Source organism: Lissotriton helveticus, chromosome 11 (assembly GCF_964261635.1).
Source record: "Lissotriton helveticus chromosome 11, aLisHel1.1, whole genome shotgun sequence".
NCBI classification, from domain to species: domain Eukaryota; kingdom Metazoa; phylum Chordata; class Amphibia; order Caudata; family Salamandridae; genus Lissotriton; species Lissotriton helveticus.
Genome location: NC_136072.1, coordinates 56,718,974 through 56,741,150, shown reverse-complemented (window position 1 = coordinate 56,741,150; position 22,177 = coordinate 56,718,974). Strand labels below are relative to the sequence as shown.

General features: G+C 43.9%; 1 protein-coding gene across 2 annotated transcripts in view; it reads right to left on the bottom strand.

The window, feature by feature from the left end:
• Positions 1 to 750: 750 nt before the first annotated feature.
• Positions 751 to 22,177, bottom strand: part of LOC144791255 (cytochrome P450 2J5-like) — a 192,407-nt gene continuing 170,980 nt past the window's right edge. For both annotated transcript variants that reach the window (XM_078665906.1, XM_078665907.1), the window contains exons 8-9: positions 4,455 to 4,596; positions 751 to 2,167 (exon numbers count right to left, since the gene is read on the bottom strand). In XM_078665906.1, coding sequence (XP_078522032.1) covers positions 1,953 to 2,167; positions 4,455 to 4,596 — 357 coding nt within the window. In that variant the 3' untranslated portion in view covers positions 751 to 1,952. The remainder of the gene's footprint in view (positions 2,168 to 4,454; positions 4,597 to 22,177) is intronic.

The following is a 22,177-nucleotide window of genomic DNA, read 5'->3' as shown; positions in this document are numbered from 1 at the left end:
ATCGCAAATTAGGAATGGTAAGGAATCGCTATAAAGAAGCGATTTTGTACATACATAGCGTTTTGCGAATTCTAAATAGCGATTCCTTAAAAATCGCTATTTAGAATTCGCAAAACGGAACTATGATACATATGGCCCATTGTAGCTAACTGCGATTTGAATGATTGGTTATGTGTGGATTTATTCCTGTCAAATAACAACAATAACAAACATGGCATAACTTAAAAAAAAAATCACAAGTATAATAGCCACATCATTGAATGTTATTTAAATGTAAACTTTTTAATGCAAGCATGTGGGAGTCACATTAGACTTTTATTTTTTTCTTCTTCTGACAATGCTTGCAATAAAAAAGAATAGCTCCCAAACAGCTTGTCAAGGTCAGACCTAATGGATTTGCTGATGCTTGTTTTCTATAACACTCCTGTGCTGTTGTCAAGTTTGCAGCGCCAAAGCAGGCATGTGCTATGTTAAAGGAAAACTTACAATTACACAGCTCTCCTCTGACAATGTAGTCAAACGATAAAATAGAGCAGCAAAAATCATATATATATTACAAAATAAATAAACAATGCTTGGGGTTAACTCAGAATGACATATAGTGATGATAAATGGCACAAGAATGGCTGGCCATGGTTATCCAGACCTGACCAAGGGATACATCTCCCCCACCAGACACTGTCATTTGAAATGTAATGCTACATCACTAATACACATGTACAATGTGAAGAATTCCACAGACACAGCATGTAAAAATCTTAGTTTATCAAAGTCATACAAATAAACATGCACAAGATAACACATAATTCAAGGATGGTGATGGAAAGCTTGTCATGAACCTACCACCTTGTAAGAGAAAACACAACCCTTGGAATAGCCCATAAATTATAATATGCATTTAATGTAAAAGAAACAGAGAATATAGAAACTGAATATTGCACAGCAATTGCCATCTCAGCTGACCACATCTTCTGCTCACAATCAGTTAGGGCATATAATGCTACAATCTATAGATGCAGTGACTATTTATATAATGCAGATTTTCCCCAATGCAAGTGAATGGATCCAAAAACACAAGATCAGGACTGCAACTAACTGATACTAATTAATGTTCAGGTGCCAGGATCTCTCATGAGAAAGAGTATGAGAGAGCCTTGACGAGCTGATACTGGAGGCACAGGCAAGAGTTGACTTCACTGTTGTCCAATCTTCTCGCTTTGGGGTGCCAATCCCTAGAAAAAGGCTATGTTTACTACACAGTGAAGAAAATGTGCAATTGTACAATAGTAAATAAAATGGCTCTAGGGCATCAGAAATGCATATAATTTAGCTGGCCTAGGACTTTAGTAATCCCCAATCTGGTAGAAAATGCCATATATAATCAGTAATAGAATGTAATAGGACATGTTAAGATAAGCATAAGCAATACCACTTTTGCAATACATGGTTTGAAGGCAAATAAACAAGTACATCCCCTTTCTCGTCCCTCCATGCCAGAAGCCGGTTAGATACATCCTTCCCCAACAGACACTATTTTAGATTTAGGAACAACTCTCCTCCTTCTGATTTTGAAGCCTGGGGGTCGTAAAGTAGGTAACATCAAAGGAGGTCTTTCATTAAGCCCTCCCAAAACATCCTCTCTTGAATCTCATCTGTTAAGCCTGTCATGGGATTTGGCACAAAACAGCCACAAAACACAACCTATTTTTAAATGATTGTGCTGTTCTCAAGAAGGATTTTTTATTTTTACAGTTTCGACATTATGTAAAGTGATGGGAAAATGAAAAAAATAATTCTATAACACACTCACACACCTAAAGTATTTGTTGCCTTTAAGTAAACTTTGCAAATTGTTATACCATATTTTAATGAACTGGTGGGCTGATAGAGGGAACCTCTTTGAAAAGTTAAGGAGTCCCTGAAATGAGAAAACCCTTAGCACTGTTCATACACTATTCTGAACTGTCTCCAACAGCAGGGGGTCTTGCCTTGCGGGGTACGGCACAGGTTTTATATGGGTGCGGCTGTAGTGTGATTGCAAAAATGGTGCCCATGTTGACTTCTTTCACCCCATCAGGGAGGCGGAAGGTAAAGGTGCGGAGGAGGCTAGAGAAGTAGATGAAGAGTAGAGTCCTGGCCAGTAGCTCCCCCAAACACACGCGGTGTCCTGCAAAAGAACAGAGCTAAAATCACTTGTTTTAATCAAACAGCCAATGCTACAATTAAGCTATGTGCTGATGACTGTCGGGTGTATTCTCCATGTATTGAAGCATGTGCAGAGTACTTTGTGAAGGCTAGCTAAGACTTGCTTAATTGACTTTATTCTCTAAGAGTAGCTGGGGTGCAGCAGTCAAGTATTGCACCTCAAGGTGTTTAGGATTTGGGGCTCAGTTTCAAAAGGATTCACAAATTATCAGATTAAGAAAACATTATTGAACTTTCTAAAGAACATTATCATTGGGTAATTGTCTGCCATCCATGTTTGTGTCATGAGAAGAAGATGAGGACATATAACTACAGTGAGGAACAATGCTCAGAATATGGCTAGAACATTCATTAAAACAATTAGAAGATGCATGCCGGATGTAACAGGGGTTTAGGGTCGTTGTCTGAGAGCAGAGGTTAAAAGATCTTGAAATAAACTCAGGTTTTTCCTTAAGGAAAAAGATTTCAGTTGGAAGGCATTGTGGTGTCATGTCATAGTGAAGAGCAGCTTCAAAAAAGTACTTAGTCACGTCACAGTTAGTTGGTGCACCATTAATACTTTACAGTTGTAAAACACAGGACGGTAAAAACCAAATAGAACATTGGAATGTTTGGAGCTCCATTGAAAACAGGAGCTCTGGGCTTCTAATGGCTGGTATAAGCCCGTAGCTCCAACATTCCAATGTTTGTTCACAGCTGTTGCTGTGAACAAAGGCTCACAGAGCCCATGGGAATTTCAATGCCCTTGGGCTCCGTGAGGCCTTTGTTTTACAAATTAGAACACTCTCTGTTCCCTAGTGGTTGTGGTGGTCCCAGGCGGCTCGTTCGTCCTGGTTGGAACAGGGTGGTGGAACACCACCACTGCCACCCACCTCGAGTCTGGCGATCACTTGATCTTTGATCCCTTGTGGTGTTGCAGTGGTCTTTTGGGGCCGCATTTTGCTTCGCAGGCCGCTCTGGCCCGTTAGACATATTACGAGTTTCCTCACTGCCACACTTTGCATTGCGGTCTGACTGCCATGAAAAGTGTGGCAGTGAGGAAAACAAGGGGACCCTACATGGCCCCCTTTTGTCAGCACCATGACGTGCATGCAGTGGGGCATACACTGTTCCCCTGTGTGTAGGCACCCCAGTACCTGCACGGCATGGACTGCAGCAGTCCATGCCACGTAGGTACTGATTTTGATGCTCCCATTGCAGTGCCTATTTCATTGGCTCCGCCATGGTAATGCCAAACAACTACCCTCCAGACAATAGAAAACTCCTAATCTGGCGAGCAATTAAAAAACAGGTTTGGCGGTGCCTCTCCTGCACTGCCAAACTCATAATAAAACCCTAAGTATTGAAGATTTTCTGTTCTTGCAATCAAAAAAGAAATAAAAGCCAACACACCCTCTGTGCTCACAGGTGGTGCCCCTGCTTTATTTCTTGAATTTGGGTGGGACATGGACACGATCAAGGGACCTCTACTTTGCAGAGGTAAAATGTTTGTCTAGAAAGCAAATACTCCTATGGAAATAATTTTTTCAAAACTTACCATGTGATCTGTGAAATTGTTAGTCCATAATAGTAACTTTTATAATGAACTTCATGCTAAGCCCCTTTGGACAAGTTCTGGAACATTGCTCTAAACAACATTTTGCAATTCATTGAAAGCTTGAGACTATTTGAATTGACAGCAGCATTTAAACATGTTACTAGGAATTAGGGCCCATATGTACGAAATCCCCAAATAGCGATTCCAAATTAGAGAATCTGTAGAAATTGCTATTTGGGGATCACAAAAGGGAAGGTATGTAACCTGTGATTTTCTAATAGCAATTCCTACTGATATGCATTCGCTATTAGGAAATTGCGAATTAGGAAATCACAATTTTGCGATTTCCTTATAGGAATTTGCATATTTGAAAACTGAGGTTCTGCGAGGGACAGGGAACAACTTGGTGGGCAGAGGGACACCTTACGAAGTCCATTAGTAACCTTGCTGGTGCATTACAGCCATGAAGTCACATGCATGTAAATGTGGTGACCTCACACACACATGTGAACTGAGTGATGTCACACTCAGAAATTGTGCTGCACACTGAGCACTCTAAGAGCTCAACTGCCTTTGCAAAGGAACATATTGCAGGAATAATAATCTAATAATGTAGTTGTTAATATCCGGTACAGAGGATAACTAGAGAAACTAAGAGCTGTCTGCGTATGGTACATTTTGACAGTCATGGTCAGTCATGATCAAAGCTTACCTGCAGAAAAGGGTAAGAAGGCCTCACTGGTCACAAAGTTCCCCTCTTTATCAAGGAAATGGCCCGGATTGAACTGATGAGGTTTCTCCCAGTAATCAGGGTCGTACAAAGCTGAGGCCAGATTACATAAAATCACAGTGCCCTGCAAGGAATAACATAAGATCACTGGTGAGCAGCCACATGGTACTCAAATTTCACATGACCTATTCAAACATATGTTAAGTAAATGGACTTCTCTTTACATGTACCCCAAGTGTCAATTTCAAAGAATTCTAATTACCTTTCAATCTCCTTTTCTCTAAAGGAAACAGACTCTTATCCAAGAACCTCTTTTCTTTATTCTAATTGTATCCCATTAATTAGGTACATTTCCATTCTTAATCTTTTGTGTGCACATGTCAAACACTGTTTTAACCTGACAATATGTTTATTTCATGAAGCATGAAGTTAGAAACACATACGTTTTGGGAATGTACTCTGTCAGTAAAGACAAAAGAGATGCACAAGCTAGGGAGGACTTTAAACCCTTGGAACAGACACACACTTAGGAAACCTCAAGACAACCAGCCTGAGTATTACTTACACACCTACCACGCATAATCCCGCTAATCATTTTGACAAGCGAAAACCAATAGTTCACAATGCAAAATCTTCCAGAAAAATCTCAATGTTCCCAACAGTGTAAACTCCAATGCTACCCCCCTCACCCAACAGAACTCTACCAAATCACTTGTAAGTCTTTTGGAACACAATAGTCATGGCATGGTTCCCCCTGAATTGAGGACTCCTGCTTCACATCACACTCAACAGTAAAACCCACTCTACTGCCAATCCTGCTCTACTCCGCTTATCCATTGTTTCCTTCCTAAGCTGCACATAAATTTGTAGTCTGTCTTACAAAAATCAGATCTCTTTCTCACCATAGAAATGTGGCAAGGAGATGATCCAGCTCCACCAAGCAATTTCACCAGGATACAGATGAACTGGCATAAAAAGAATATAAGAGGTCCAGTGGAGATACTCAAAGATATACCGTCACCAAAACAGAATATATAAAAAGATCAGGATATAAATCTTTACGCAAATTATGCAATCCTATCTCAAGGTTCTCATGTGCATTCCTACTATTTTACTGTCCTCGACCAAAGAATAGACATTTTATAGGTGCCTTTATAGATACAATAACTGACCTCACAATCAAGTACCCTTACTTATGCATTCCTTGGTGATTTAAATGTTTGAATATGATTAACCACATGCAACAAGCTAAAAACATCACATCTGGATTATTCACCCTCAATCACTACAAATCATTAGGGCTGGCTCATAAAGTTAGACACTGCAATCAGGAGTCTCTGAATATCACAGAAACTGCCCCTGGACCATGGAACAAACATTTCCACATTTACATTGCTGGGCACTTTTGACAGCCCAAATACATCTTGTGGGGCCACGAGCCTCAGTTTTCCATATATTGTGATGCACTTGTCTACTCCAGCACTGCCATTTTGTTTATTTATTTCCTTTATTTATTTCCGTTTGCCACAACTGACTGTCTTGGCTCTTGGGGGTTGCCTGCCTAGTTCTCTCTGTCATAATTTCTATGTGAGTGGCAATTTGACACCGCATCTCCTAATGCCTCTAGGGCTTTTGCGTCCAGATCGACTAAGTGGAGTAAACTGATTGGCAATACCTCCTCAGGGCAGCCCCTACTTCAAGGCCCTGAGTTGGCCTTTTAGACATCCCTTCAGATGCACATAGGACACATATTTTGATTATTTCAGCATCCTCTGGTAGACTTCAATTGGGACACTATCTGACGCTCTGATTATGTCCTGCATTATATATATTGGCATGCATGAATTGTGATGTGTTGAACTACTTTATTATTTAATATCACGTTATTACTAGTCTCTTTTTTTTTTTTTTTTTTTATTGAGCAGAACATAGTTAAGGTACAATTCATGAATGAACAACAATTTAAGCAATGAAAATAAATACAAAATTTTAAAAGCTTCTTCTTCTATTAGAGAAAAACTGGATAAGGGACCGAATTAGAAATAGTAAAGGGGGGGAGATTTAAAATACTTAAAACTCATGAGCAGTCATTGTTACAAAAAATATTATTTTTCAAATACAAGCAATGTGCAACATTCACAAACTTTGATCATAAAGTGCAAGTGCGATAAAGTGCAGTCCTACCTGAAGTAAAGTAAGTGCTGGTGCTAAAAAATTTACAAGAATTTAGATATTACACTTATGGCTTGTTGATTGAATCTACCAACCTTTCATGACTGCTTTTAAGATCATATAAATTTAGTTTTAGTATTCAATCTGATTTCTAGGTTAACCCCCCCTTTGTCTCCTCCAGATCCTCAAAATACTTCCAGTTTCTTTCAAAACTCTTGACTGCTCCCACTCTGCTAGCATAAGCTTTTTCAAAATTCCAGGACCTCCTCATTTTGTTAAGCCATTTTAAATGGGATGGAAGCTCCTTGGATTTCCAATTTTGGAGTATTAGGGAACGAGCAACAGTACAAGAGATAAAAATAAATATTTCCTCATCCTCTTTGAGAGAACCTCTTTCATTGGATATACCAAAGAGGGCCAAATCGGCTGAGGGTATTAATGCTTTCCCGGTAGCCGCCTCAATGTCTGTGAGTATGGCCTCCCAGAAAGATTTCAATTGGGGACAAGTGAAAAAGATATGAAGCCAGCCCCCCTGGCCAGCGGCCTGGCATCTGAAGCACTTATTCTCGATCTCTGGGAACCTTTTCTCAAGTGCTTCCGGGATCCATTATGCTAGCCAACGGGACAAGAAGGCCATCCTCAAGTTAGCGGCACGTAATGATTTATAGCCTAGCAAACTTATAATTTCCCATTCCTTATGTGTTAAGTCGCATTGTGTTAAGTTGGTTATTTTATCAAGACGGCTGTTCACGATGTCTAATTGCCCGGCACTATGGAGCCTCTTGTACTAATTTCCTATGCCGCTAATTTTGGCCTCATAGAGGAGTGTTACCAACTCGCCCGTAGTTCTTCTCAGGAAGTAGACAATTTTAAGATATTCAAAGAGCGTTGGTCACCCGGGGGTGATTATTCTAACAAGCACTTCTTGCCACAAGATAATTCTATTCAGAACATAGAAGTGCCTTAATTCCCAAAATCTCAAATTCTCCCAATTCAGTATTTGGCTATTACTAATTTGGAGATCCAGACAAAAACATTCTCGTAGACTTAAAAACTGGGAGGCTGAAGAACTAAGATTTTTCTTGAAAAACGATTGCAATCTTGATAAATATTCTTTCAAGGTCTTGTATCTCGTCCTTTTGGGGAGTTTTGCAATCTTTAAAAATACCTGGGTTTGAGAATCGGACTCTTGTATCATTTTTACTAAGAAGAAGCTGTCTCGATTGTTTTTTGAGCCTATCAGACCTGCCACTAAATCAAGAAAGGCTGCCTCGTAGTATGTTTTTAAGTGTGGAAGAGCAAGCCCCCCCTGCTCAAATGGAAGTTGGATCACAGATAGCTTTACCCTTGGGGTTTTACCCCCCCAAACAAAACTTCTGATCATAGATTCGATGTCTTTAAAAAAAGTGGATTTCAATTTAATAGGAACGTTACAAAACAAAAATATTAATAAAGGTAGAACCGACATCTTGATCAGAGATATCCTACCAATCAAGGTAAGAGGGAGTAGAAGCCATTGGGAGAGAAGATTCTTGATTTTATTCTTCATTCTCGCATAATTAAGGAGATAGAGCTGATGGTAATCGCTGGTCACATATATACCCAAATATCTAATAGGGTCTCGACTTGCAGCCTGGACACGCAAACACAATGGGAGATGGCAGAGACTGGTGTTTAAAGCGAGAACCTCAGTTTTTTAGGCATTTATTTTATAACCTCCTATGCTTTAAATTCTTTTAAAATAGTTTTTATATTGTCCTTGTTTGGCTCTACATAGAGGATAATATCATCCGCGAAGAGCTTAAGCTTCGCCATCCCGGAGATGGGGGGGAGAATGTCGGGGTTGTTTCTAATTTTAATAACCAAGGGTTCAATAAAAAAAGTAAAAAGAAGAGGAGATAAAGGGCAGCCCTGCCTGGTCCCGCGATTGACTTGGATTGAACAGCCTTTTCCAAATTTATTATAACATGTGCCGAAGCACCTTGATATATGTTCTGCAGCATCTTAATCACTTGTTCAGGAAATCCGAATTTGGTAAGGGAATAGAACAGGGTTGCCCAATTAACTAGGTCGAACGCTTTTTCCGCGTCGACCATTAACCGCATGCGCGCTAGCGGTTTTCCCGCTGCGCGCTGCGATTTAAAAAAAACCGCGTTACGTGACAAGGTCAGCTCGTCACACGCGCAGCGCAGGTAACGCCCATGACGAGCTGACCTTGTCACGAGCGTCGAAGGGGTTAAGATACAAGCAGGGGTTGAATTAACATTGAAATAGTCTAGTGCCTGAATTAAAAATTCGGTGTTGGAAGCCATAACACGGCCTGCTATGAACCCTGACTGATCGCTATGTATGACTTCTTGCGCAGCATACATAAAACGATGGGCCCAGATTTTCATTAGGATTTTATAGTCAGAGTTCAAAAGGCTGATTGGCCTGTAAGAATTAATATCTTCTGGACTTTTGTCTTTTTTTACAAAATATATTATAGTGGCTTCCTTAAAGGACGCGGGTACCACTCCCCCTAGCTTGATGTGATTAAATAGATTCAGTAGGGGGGTTACCAGCTCTTTTAAAAAGGTTTTGAAAAATTCGATTGGGAACCAGTCTTGCCCACAGGCTTTTGCCCCTGGTGTTGCCTTGATAGCCTCTGCTATTTCCCCTGTATTAATTTCAAGCCCAAGTTGTAAAACTAAATTGGGCGTAATCTTAGGAATCTCTATGTTCATAAAATAGTCCTCTATCTGACCTTCCCCTACTTGATATTTAGTGGTGTATATAGGACCAAAATTCTCCAGAAAAGCCCTTTGGATCAGACTGTTATCTACTAGCTCTTGGCCGTTTATCGGGTCTCTTATTTTGACTATCGCGGCTGACTCTTGTTTATTTCTCACAGAGTTCGCCAAGAGCTTTCCTACCAATTGGCTGTCCTCTTAAATCCTTTGTTGGAAGGTTCTAGAACTGTTAATCTCTTCCAGTACAAAGAAGTCCCTTAACTCCGCCTTTGCTTTCTCCAGATGATTCGGGCGAAGGCGGAACTGTAAAACATATTCTTTATCTACAGCCTTTTGGAGTGTAGATATTTTTTGCCTCCTCTTTTTAGCATGGGCAGATGTAAAGGATATTATCTGGTCGCGCGCTACCGCCTTAAATCCCTCCCAGACCGAGAATGGTTCTGCCGAGTCATTGTTAATTTTGAAGTACTCCGTGATCCATTCTCCAAAACCAACCACCCAGTCCTGATTCTGGATCCCTGCCCCTGCCTTCTAGATTAACTTCCAGCTCTATCTTCCCATGGTCGGAAAAGGGATTGCATCCAATAGATGAACTTAAAATCTGAATCGATCTAGATATCAAAAAGTAATCGATTCTTGATGCCGTCTGGAAGCAGTGAGAGTAACAGGTAAATGATGTCCCTTCTGGGTTCACTGCGCGCCATGGATCTATAAGCTGGTATTCTAAGATAAAGGCGCCCACAACCTTTTCAGTATTAGGTTTTAATTGTTTCTTATTTTTATTGGAGGTGTCTTTTTTTAAATCTTGTATGTAGTTGAAATCTCCTCCCATGATGATCTGCCCAGGAGCCCCCCTGAGAAGATCATTGATTTCTAAAATACTAGACACCTCGTCGGATATTTGCGCATAGTAGTTTACAAAGTTGATTACTTTCCCTTAAATTTTAGTTGCAGCCCATAACCATCTACCCTTGGGATCCCTACTTATTTTTAAAATTTCACAGGATAGTCTTCTAGAGAAGTAAATTGCCACGTCTCTCTGGGCTACCCCAGCTGACGCAAAAAACACATGGGAGAAATATTTCGGAATGAATAAATTGGGGGTATTGCTTTTTAGATGGGTCTCTTGGAGAAATATCACGTGGGGATTCTGAGAAACTGCCCATTTTATGAGGGCGCCATATTTTTGTTTATTTAAAACACCATTGGCATTAACTGATAGGATACTACATTTGTTCATTTCCATATTAAAATTCTGACATTTTTACCTCCTACATTCAAGATATAATACGCACCCTGCCTACGACTTCTGCTCTTTTTTACTGCTTTCACTCCAACCCCCCCTCTCCCACCCCTGGTGAACCCCCACCCTCCACTGGAATGTGGCACCTTCCATCCCTCCCACGCTGACCACATTTCCCCCCCCTCTACTAACCTGGGTGTCTTCTTGTCACACCCTGAGTGACCCTTAGAGCCCAGTGCCCCCCTCGACAGACAGACAAGAAGAATGATTCTATTCTATTCCAATACCAAAACATACAAATGATTACCACTTTACCACAAGCTCAACAGGTAAAATTCAGCAATCTGATACCTATTGCTCAAACATTTGGCTCTGAAGAAATTTCCTTGAGGAGAGACTGAGCTTCCTCAAGGTCGTAAAATATATAGAATTTTCCCTTCACAAGCACTTTTAACTTAGACTGCTGCGCAATTGAGGCTTGAGCGCCATTCATTTTAAACAGGTGGAGGATTTTGACAAATTCTTTCCTGCGGCGCGCTGCTGCAGCAGTCATGTCGGAAAAAAATCTACATTTAATTGTCTCGGTAGCAAAAAATTGCCTTTGTTGAAATGCCTTAGAAAAAATCTCTTCCTTGATCCTATAGTCTGCGAAGTTCATCAGAATAGTTCTTGGAAAAGTTGAGTTTGCGAACCTCTGAACCGGAACCCGATAGGCTCTCATAATGGTCAGATCTCCCGCAAACTCGGGTAGTACTTTTTGGTGAATAAAAGAGTCAACCCACTGGAGTGTGTTTGAACCTTCCAGATCTTCAGGTACCCCCACTATCCTAAGATTGGATCTTCGGGAGTGGTTCTCAAGCTCCTCGAGTTTGTTTTCAAGTTTACTTTCCAGGAGGCTCTTTTTACTTGCAGTCTTCTTAGCTTCAATCCTTGCTTGATTGTTATGGTTTTTAAGAGCCGATATTCTTTCCTCCGCCTCGTTTAATCTGGTAGGAAGCCCTTGCATTGATTCTTCGAATTTCTCCAGTTTAGAGTGTAGGGCGGCTATCTCGACTTGCTGATTCAACTTTATCTCACGAATCTAATCCAAAATTAAATTTAACATCTCACGAATGTCCATTTGAAAACTCATTTCCTTTTCGGGGCTGCCAGATTTCCCATTTTGAGGAAGCTGAATCGTTGATGCTAAGTTTACAGCCCTTCTTGAGGCTTGAGGCTTGAGGCAATCCGGCAGGTGGGCAAGGGAGAGGTTGAAGAGCTACAGCTGATGAAGAACTCTGCTCGAGTAATATCTCTATTCTTGAATCGTCATTGATCGTGATCAGACTTGCTTCCGGATTTGCTTCCGCTTCGGATACTACACCACTTAATTGTAGTCTTACTGTCTCCACAGAGCCATTTGACCTAAACGGTGAAGGATCTACAGATGTAGTTTGTGATACGGTCTCAGGCAATTGCGCGGGGGAGTCATTCACTACCACTGCTGTTAGGGGCGAAGCTGGAGTCTCAGGATTTTTTCGAGCAGGGCCGCTGATAGTTGGGGAGTGCGCGCAGTCTTTTTTTCAAATACGGGAAAGTCTCTTAGTTCCTTCACTCTGCTCGTGTGTTTCTCGTCTGGAGCTGGCTGGATCCCCGCATAATTTTTGGGTGAAGCTGGAGTATTTTCTGTTGCATCTTCCATATGGCTTCCTCCCACATCTTTTTCTCCTACTTCTCCTGGTTCTAGTACCCTTCCATTGGGAGGAGAAGTTAGAGTAGTGTGGCATTCATCTTCGGAGCTTTCTGGCGTAGAGTCCTTCCCCAGCACAGGAGAAACCGAGCTTCCTTCCCCTTTTTTGGCCTTCTCCCTTTCTTTTGCAGCTAACCGTGCAGCTTTTCTGGCTAGGGCTAAGCGTGTTTTACTTTTAAGACGGGCTGTTAACTCCATTTTAGCAGTTTTGTTTACATCCTCGCTGTCTTCGCTGTCTTTCAGTTGCCTCCCCATGACCCCCACGCAGTTCAAAATTATACCAAATCCGTGGAGCAAAACGACAAAAAGCAATCAGTCTTTATGTCCCCTTTTACCTCTCTCTTTTTCTTTTTAAGCTCCCCCTTACCTCACCTTTTACTTGGAAAACAAATGCTGGACCGAATGCAGGACGACCTGCCTTCCTGCTTGCTTCTCCGAGGGGGCAAACAAGGACCTCCTTCCAAGAAAGGCTTTAGGATGAAATCTGCTGCTTCATGTTCTAGCAGCCATAAGCCGCCGATCTTGACAGAAAAAATGCACCAGAATAGCATCCCTTGCCCAGCCACGGGGGGAGGAGGTGTGGAAGGTGCTTACACGGAGAAAAGGCATCCAATCCGGTCCGCTCCCTGCTGCAACCTGCAGACACCTCGGAGGAGTTTCAGATCACAGGAGGCTGCAACTTAGTTTCTCTATCTCCCTATGACTTTGTTGTAGCACTGCGGGTGAAATGCTAACCAGTGCCTTGAGAGCGGACCATTGCCCTTTTACTGTTGGTAAGATGATTCATGTAGTACACTGACAGGACATCATTTTGTTTGTTGCTAGGCACTGAAAACACCAAGTTAAGAGCATTAAAAGCAACTGTGACAACTTCCTCAACGATGGCATTGAGAGGACTTCTTATTAACTAATTCTTTGTTTGTTGCTTTGAGAATGCCGGTGGACCCAGGCACATTCGGGCCATCCCTGTTTCTACAAGGCTTACCTTTGCAAGGCCAGAATTTTCTACGTTCGTTTATGTCCTCCTTTTTGTTATGACCAGAGTGACTTATTATCCCAGCCCTGACGAATGCCCCAGAACCCTTTTCGGGGTCGACAAAGGGCAGAAGCATGTTGACCACTTGAAGGGGATATACATGGTAAAATCCCCCAGTCCTCCCATATTTTTAACCCATTATTGGAGGACATTAGAATAAAGGCTATCCAGCCCTCCTGAGATAGTTTTTTCGGTTTTCCTCATTTTTGCTTTGCCCTGCTCCTCACACACCTGTTAAAAACTGCTCATCTTTCTTCAAAACACCTCAGCTTCTCCCCATGCTGGAGTCGTAGCCCATACCAGGTACCTTGCAGTCCGAGTATGAGAAGGGAACCCAATGATGAAACATGTCAGCTTCAGGTGAGTGAGGGTAGCACTCTTCCTTTGCAACACTTACATTTCATTCTTACCTTTTCCCTCTAATTGTGAGTTTCCTTCCCTTATTCCATTCATTATGAATTTTTATTAAGTGTTACAAATTGGGTTATTTTATAGGTTTAATGGAGGGTGACACAGTGCAAATAAAACGTTAAGTTTTGATTCACTGATATTTGTATTTAGAACCCATAATCTCAAATGGTTATTAACAACATCAATAAAAGTGCGCTGGGCTTAAGAGATATCAAAAAGGATGTAAAATGGAAGACACGTAATTAATGGTCCACTGTTCAACAGATCACTGTGTACTATAACAGTTCAAAGATCACTCAGTTGGGAAAATAGTCCAACTCCCCACAGCTCTAGGCCAGATTACAAATGCACATAAAGTTCTGCATCCGTATTGTGGCCCCATGGTGTTTCCGGGTTTAGTTCAACAATCAGTCTGGAGTCTTCTCTCCTTATTTCCTTCTGCCAGTCACCCTCTTGGCTGTTCAGCCTTACATGTTTTATTCCACAGAACTTAAAGCCCGTCAGCAATCAAGTGTAATATTTTTCAAAATAACAGGCCATCGGGTAGCTCTTGTCTCCATTCCTTATGGCCCATATAGGATGCAGTATCCTAGTCCTTAGTCTGTTTGTCGTGCTGCCAATGTACAGTTTGTTACAGTCACACTTCAAAAACAGTTACTCCATAATTGGTGTCATATGTTATGCAGTCCTGAATCATAACTTTGGGGCCCTCGTACGTTTGGTAAGTTCTCTGATTGAGTCCATACTGGCAAGCTTTACAGGAGCTGCATTTTATTAAACCATTTCCCACCAGAGTCTGCAAAATGAAACATGATCTTTAAGTGTTTTAAAGAGTTAATTGCAGCACAGGCAAATGTGGCACCAACGTGTTCATATTCACCTTGTTTTTTTAGATTTTCTTGCAGGCAAGGGATATCTGAAATCAATCTGTTCAATTCTAGACCGACCCATGTTTACTTAGATTTTAGAACTTTTCCCCCTAACTTTCAACACACTATCCTAATACTTGAGGAAGCGATATATATATAGCATATATAGGATATGTAACATAATACTAGTTGATCCTGCTTGTATTAATATATATGATGAACTTTGCCCTGTAGTTTTGTATTTTTGTCTCCTACAGCCACCTTACCTCTCCTCTAGCGTGCTTGTCCAAGGCTGCTCCATGCCTTTGTCCCCTGCACTCTCCACCACTGTGCCCCTATAATCACTAACAATCAAATGTAGGCATTCCAGGCATAATAATGTGCAACAGTAGCCTGGGGCAACAACAGACGTAGACAGTAAAAAGGGAGGAGTGACTTTCCAGTTCTACAGAATATGCTACTTAAGTAGGGCAGTAATATGATATTCATAAATGTTGTTGAAACATTATATTTTAATTTGATTAACAATGTATGTTTAGAATCTGCAATTCATAATGATCATGCAGGTATTGGTTTTATCATTAGCATTTCAGTCAGTGTTGAGTAATTCCTTTTTAAAATGTGCTATCAATGTTCATTTTCAGATCTGGTGGTCCTCAATCCATTAATTCCAATGATGGTGCAGTCGGACTAATGTAGCTTAGGTTTTGAAAGAGGCCTTGCTATGCAGATTTATTTTGGAGTTCAAAGTCACATATGTTTGCTTTTTTTTCTCTTTATCCAGTTGGTAGATTGCCCTTTGTGTGTCCTCATTCTCAGGTTGGAAGAGAGGACATTAAACTAGGAGTGTTTACTTTCAATACAGATAAACATTTTCTATCATGGTTTGTCAAAAAGCTGTGTTTTGTTAATTTTAAACAGTCAACACTAAACTCAAATAGGAATTTCAATGCAGAGCTGGTACCTTGGCTTCACATAAGACATTAAACCTACTGTAGTGAGTGTGTGTAAGTGATAGTGTAACATCATGCTCAGTTGGTGTTATTGTTCTCTAGCGCTCAGAGATCTCAGGATTCAGGTTAGTCAACAGACATGCATGGGTTGGAAGTGCTGGAGAACAGTACAGTGAAACTGTAGAAGGGTGGGATCACTAGACTGCTAATGTCCAGAGAATGCACACTCACTCACTTCCTGTCTTAAAGTTGTTTCCAGGTCATAAGTGGTAGAGCCCCCTTTAGACTTTAGTTTAGTGCCTGGCAACACGTTGCAGCTTGCATTGGCTATTCCCATCCTTGCAATAGTTCACTCCCAATTTGGCAGCCCTCAATGTTTATTATTGTCTCCCTTTTGGTTCCCTGGATACCATTATTAGTTCACTTCTTAGTAATGCCCTGTTGGCCGCCTGTCTGTTAACCCCTGTTTCTTGTAGAGTCTTACCTGTGTGTGCCCAGCAGCGACCTGGGACCTTTGTCAGATTTCTGGTAGATTCTTGCCCCGCTGTATCCTTGGCCGACGACACCCAGTTCATCATCTCCCTCACCAAGGACCCCATCACCAGCAAACTCAAATTCCAGGAAGGAATGAAAGACGTTGCATCCTGGATGAGCAGCAGCTGCCTGAAGCTGAACTCAGAGAAGACAGAGGTCCTCGGACCCTCCCCCTCTGTATGGGACATCTCCTGGTGGCCCACTGCCCTCAGCAGCCCCCCACCGCCACAAACCACATCTGAAACCTTGGAATTGTACTCAACTCCTCCCTCTCCATGACCCGACAAGTAAACCCTACTAAAAAAGCCCAATCTGGATCAATCCAACCCCGCTAACTACAGACCAATATCCCTTCTGCCGTGGCTAAGCAAACTTCTTGAGAAGCATGTAAATATCATTCTTACTGACTTCCTGGAGGTCAACAACATACTGGACCTTTCTCAGACTGGCTTCAGGCCCCGTCATGGTACGGATACTGCACTGATTGCAGTAACGGAGGAGGCACAGAGGATCTTGGACAATGGTGGGTCCACAGCCATCGTCCTACTCGACCTGAGTGCCGCCTTCGACACTGTTAATCATAACATCCTACTCCACCAGCTTAACAAAATTGGAGTGTCAGGCACAGCACTCAACTGGATGAGGTCCTTCCTTACGGATAGATCCTTCCAGGTCTTTGAAGGGGACTCTACCTTAGCCAGTAAACCCCTCACTTGTGGAGTACCTCAGGGCTCCTCCCTGAGCCCTACCCTTTTTAATGTCTACCTACGCCCCCTAGCTGATGTCGTCCGCCCATTTGGGGTGAAAATCGTCACCTACGCGGCCGACACGCAGCTAGTAGTAGCATTGGACCCCCCCATGAACTCTCATCACAGATTACATATCTGCCTTGAAGCCGTCGCTGCTTGGATGTCTAGCTCTTGCCTCAAACTTAACAGGGACAAAACAGAGATAATGCTCCTTGGAAATAACATCTCGAAGTCCATCGATCCCATCTGGCCTCTCTGCTTAGGAAGTCCCCCGCAACCCAAGGAGCAAATCAAGAGCTTAGGCATCTGGCTCGACCACAATCTAACCTTCAACTATCAAGCCACCAAGCTTGCTGCCACCTGCTTCGGGTTGATGAGACTTCTCCGCAAAATACTCCCCCTCCTGCCGTTTCACTCGAGACGGATTATGGTTCAAGGCCTGATCCTCTCCCGTCTCGATTGTGGAAACGCCCTATATCTGGGGGCCCCGCAATCTACCCTTAACAGACTCCAGGTCATTCAAAATTGTGCGGCAAGAATCCTCCTGGATATCCCCCGCCGAACCTCAGTCAGAGCTAGACTGAGGGATCTTCACTGGCTCCCGGTGAGATCCAGAATTGAATTTAAGAGCATGTGCATTGCACACCGTTCCTACTGGGATACAGGCCCCCCCATTAATTCCCCCCTGATGAAAGCTTACCTACCTTCCCGTCCACTCAGATCGGCGACCTCCCACCTGGCCCCAGTACCACGCATTAGGAAAACCAGGTGTGGAGGCTGCTCGCTCTCCTACAACTTGGCCAGGATCTGGAACTCCCTTCCCCTCCCTATCAGATCAGAACCTAACCTTCTCACCTTCCGTAAATTATTAAAACCTTGGCTCTTCAGTAAAATTCCAATCTAATTCCCCACTCAGCTTCTCACTCCAGCCTCTTCAGCCCAACTCACTCTTTCTTATAGCGCTGGGACGCCCCTGGGTAGCCAACGCGCTCTACAAATCACCAATACAATACAATACAATACAATACAACCCCGTCACCTCCACTTACTTCAACACCCTCTGCATCCTTTAAAAGACCTTCAAATGGATCCCCCCCAATCAAGGAAGTTTGTCACCCACGCACTGATAACCAGCAGACTGGACTACGGAACACCCTCTACCGCAGAATCAACATGTCTCTACTCCGCAAACTCCAGCCCATACAGAACACCGCATTCAGACTCATCCTTGGCATCCCTTGATACAAACACATCACCCAGCACCTACGTAACCTCCACTGGCTCCCCGTCGAGAAAAGAGTAACCTTCAAGATACTCACCCACGCCGACAAATGCCTCCACAAACAGGACCCTACTATCTCAACAACAGAATCTCCTTCCACGTACCCAAGAGGAACCTCCGATCCACCGACCTTGCCCTCGCCATACCCCAGCGCATCGGCAGAGCAAAAAAGGGTAGAAGAACCTTCTCCTACATCGCAGCCAAGACTTGGAACGAGCTGCCGATCAACATCAGGTGGGCCCCCACCCTGCATATCTTCAGAAAGACCCTCAAGACCTGGCTCTTCGACTGACCAGAGCTACTCCCCCCACTCCCCCAGTGCCTTGAGACCCTCACGGGTGAGTGGCCTGCTTAAAATTTCCCTGATTGATTGAACCTGTCCCCAGAAGAGTTGGAGGACAGGAGGACACATAGGGGACTCATCCTGCTATTGGGCAAAATGAAACTGGAGGCAGAGGAAATGAATGCAAAGGCCATGGCTGAGAGGGTCTTGGCCAGAGATCTGGTGCCCAATGTTGTGGTGGGAGAATGCATAGACACATGGTTTTCTGCCTATGAGAGAGCTCCAAAGGAACACAAGGTTCCAGAGGAAAACTGGGGAGTAGCTTTGGGAAGCACATGCCTCCAATGGGGAGTGACACACATCTCACAGTTGAAGTCGGTGACTAGACAATGTATGCCCCCAGGAAAGCCATACTTGTTGCTAAATTTGGGCTGAACATCAGAGGTTCAGGGACAGCAACAAACTCCCAAACTAATCTTGGGCGGATTTCCTGGACTATTCCAACAAAGCACTTAATGGCTGTGTGGAGGCAAGCAAAGTTGACACTTATGTTTGGCTGTACAACTCAACTTAACTTTGAGGAAGTAAATGCTCAATACTTGTATTACAGAGCCATGCCAGCACCTAGTAGATAGCAAGCTGACTGAGTCGCTGAAGCTTTCTGAGGAGGTGGACCTCTGAATCAGTACCAGAGTGTCCAAGAAGGCATCAGGGGACTCCAAAAAGGGTGGTCAGGATTCCCGCCAGAAGAAGGCGGGTGGACATAAAAACATGAAAGTGCTCTCACAAAGTCCCCAAAACAGTTCATAGGGGAAATGGGCCATTCCCAATCTAGCCACCAAAAGAAAGGTTTTGTAGATAAAAACACTGGAAAGTGTGTACCTAAGTGCTGTGAGTGCTATCAGTATGGGCACAACAAGGGAGTTCCCAAGTGTCCTAAGAGGGCACTTCCCCCCAGTGATGGGCAGTCCCAGGGGTTGGCTAGTGTAGTGCTTGTGGAGGAGATTGTCCCAGTCACTGTGGGAGGCAGAGGGGTTTCCTTAGTGCCCCTGGGTGACAAAGAGATGGGGTCTAAAGACCACATGCCTTCCAATACTTCCAAGTATAGGCAGGGGGTCACCATCCATGGCCCGAGGGTGGATGCTCTTAGAAACACAGTAGCCAGTATGACTGGCGTCAGGTGTCATCTGGTATACTTAATGCAGGTCATACACGATATATTTCACCAGGTCGTAGTAGCTGACAACCACGAGAGCCCCACCCGGTAGCTCCATTTGAAAAGGGGTGGTCTAGGGTTCTATTAAGGTAGCTGTAAGCCCTACCATGCCCGGGAATTGGTTGATAGGGGATGACTTGGAGCACACTGCCTGGAAGGAAGTGGAGCTCAGGTCACACCTGGAAATGTTTGGGTTGATTGAGTGGGTCTGCGGGACCACTCGAGCCATGGCTGCCCAGGAGGGGAGTCAGGAGAGTCTGGAACCTGGAAAAATAGGCCAAGGCAGGCAGCTGCCAAGGAAGGGAAGTGCAGGGGGCGTACACAACCATCCCCTGAGGCTCCCACAATACCAAAAGGATGGGGCGGCAGAGAAGGCAGCCCTGGAGCTGACTGGGGAAGACATTGCCTTGCTAGGATACCTGCCTGAGCTTGCTGAATGGCGAGGTGGGAGTAGACCATCCAGGGAGTAGTTCTGCCAGGTGCAGAGAGTGCCCAACCCTAGAAAGGCTGAGTTGGCAGGCCAAAACCTAGGCAACTGGTGAAACCTCTGGAGCTCACCATATTTACTGGTAAAACAACCTACTGTACAGTGAGCCTACTGCACCTGAGCATGGGCAGCATGTGTGCTGGTGGTCCCCCAATGTTACAGAATGTTCCTACTTGGTCTGGCTCATGGATTACCCCTGGCAGGACACCTTGGGCGGGACAAGACCAGGCTTATGTTATGTTATGTTATGTTATTCGTGATTTGTATAGCGCACGGGCACCCAGGGGTTTCATGGCGCTAGAGAAGGTGGGAGAAAGTGAGCAGTATCCTAACCGTGTGCTTGTTTGAACAACCAGGTCTTCAGTGCACCCCTGAAATCCATTAGATTGGTGCAACTCCGAAGTGATAAGGGAAGTGAGTTCCAGATCTTTGGGGCCAAATACGCAAATCGGCATCCGCCGAGGCGTTTCTTTTTAAAGAGGGGCAAGGTGAAGAGGGACAAGTGGGCAGAGCGGAGATTACGAGTCGGTTGGTATTTGATTGTTTATAAGATGGTTTATAAACTTGGGGCTTTTTCCATGAAGGGCCTTAAAAGTCAGGCAGCCTACCTTGAAGGTTACCCGTTGGGCTATAGGTAGCCAATGAAGGGTGGCCAGCAGTGGTTTCGCTGAGCTCCTGCCATTGCATTTAAATATTAGTCTGGCCGCTTGGTTTTGCACAATCTGCAAGCGATTGGAGAGAGCCAAGGGGATGCCCAGATAGATGGAGTTGGAGAAATCTAAGCGGGAGAGGACCAAGGCAATTACCACTTGGATGAGGGCGGAATGCATGAGCAGATGAGCGATTTTCCTAATCTTCCGTAGCTGGAAAAAGCAGGAGGAGATCACAGTTCCCACCTGACTTTTTAATGAGAGATCGGTGTTAAGGGTGATCCCGAGACTTTTTACCGATGGAGAGGGAGACGGGGAGATACCATTGAGGGCGGCCAAAAATGAGGGCCCCAGCTGGTTGCACTTGTACCCGGGAGTACCAGCTCGGTCTTTCCGGGGTTGAGTTTTAGATGGTTTGTCTCCATCCACCCTTGAATGTGTAACATAGTGGCCTGTGGAAATATAAGCTGCAGGTCGTCCGCGTAGTTGTATATCATAACCTTCCTGTTTTTTAGAGAGTGCAGCAGCGGTTTGAGGTACAGATTGAACAGGAGGGGGGACAATGATGAGCCCTGTGGGACGCCGCAGATGGTGGGGAGTTTGGGCGCCGTAAAGTCCTCAAGTTTGAAAGCCTGAAATCGGTCATTCAGAAAGGACTTGACCCAGCCGAGAGCCGTGCCTCGCAGGCCGGCCTGTTCGACATGGTGTAATAAGTTAGTGTGATCCACCGTGTCGAACGCTGCCGACAGGTCTAGAAGCACCATGGCCTGATGGATGCCCTTGTCGGCATTAGACGTCATTGTGTCCAGGACCGCTAAGATCACCGACTCGGTAGAGTGCGCCTGGCGAAAGCCGGCCTGATTGGGCTCTAGAAAGTCGGATGTCTCTATGAAGCTCGAGATGCAACTAGCCACGTGGGCTTCTAAGATCTTTTCACCGAAAGGGAGGAGTGATATGGGTCTGTAGTTTGCTAGGTTAGAAGGGTCGGCTCCGGGTTTTTTAATTAATGGGACCAGCGTGGCGTTTTTGAACGAGTTAGGGACTATTCCCTGTGATAGGGACTCATTCAGAAGGGGAAGTATTCCTTGAGGTAATGTCGAATAAACTTCCTTTAGTATGTGCGGGGAGCACGGGTCGTTAGGGGACGTTACTCGGTTCATTAATTCTGCTAGTCGCGGTTGTTCTATAGGAGGGATAGCCTCGAGTTCGTTGGGGTTTCTACAGATGTCCACTCTTTCCGCAGTAGTCGGGCTGGGCTGAATACTGTTTTTTATAATGGCAATCTTATCCTTAAAGAACTCATTAAGCTGATTGCACATCATTTGAGTGGGGACTTGAGAGGGGGAAGTTCTAACATCA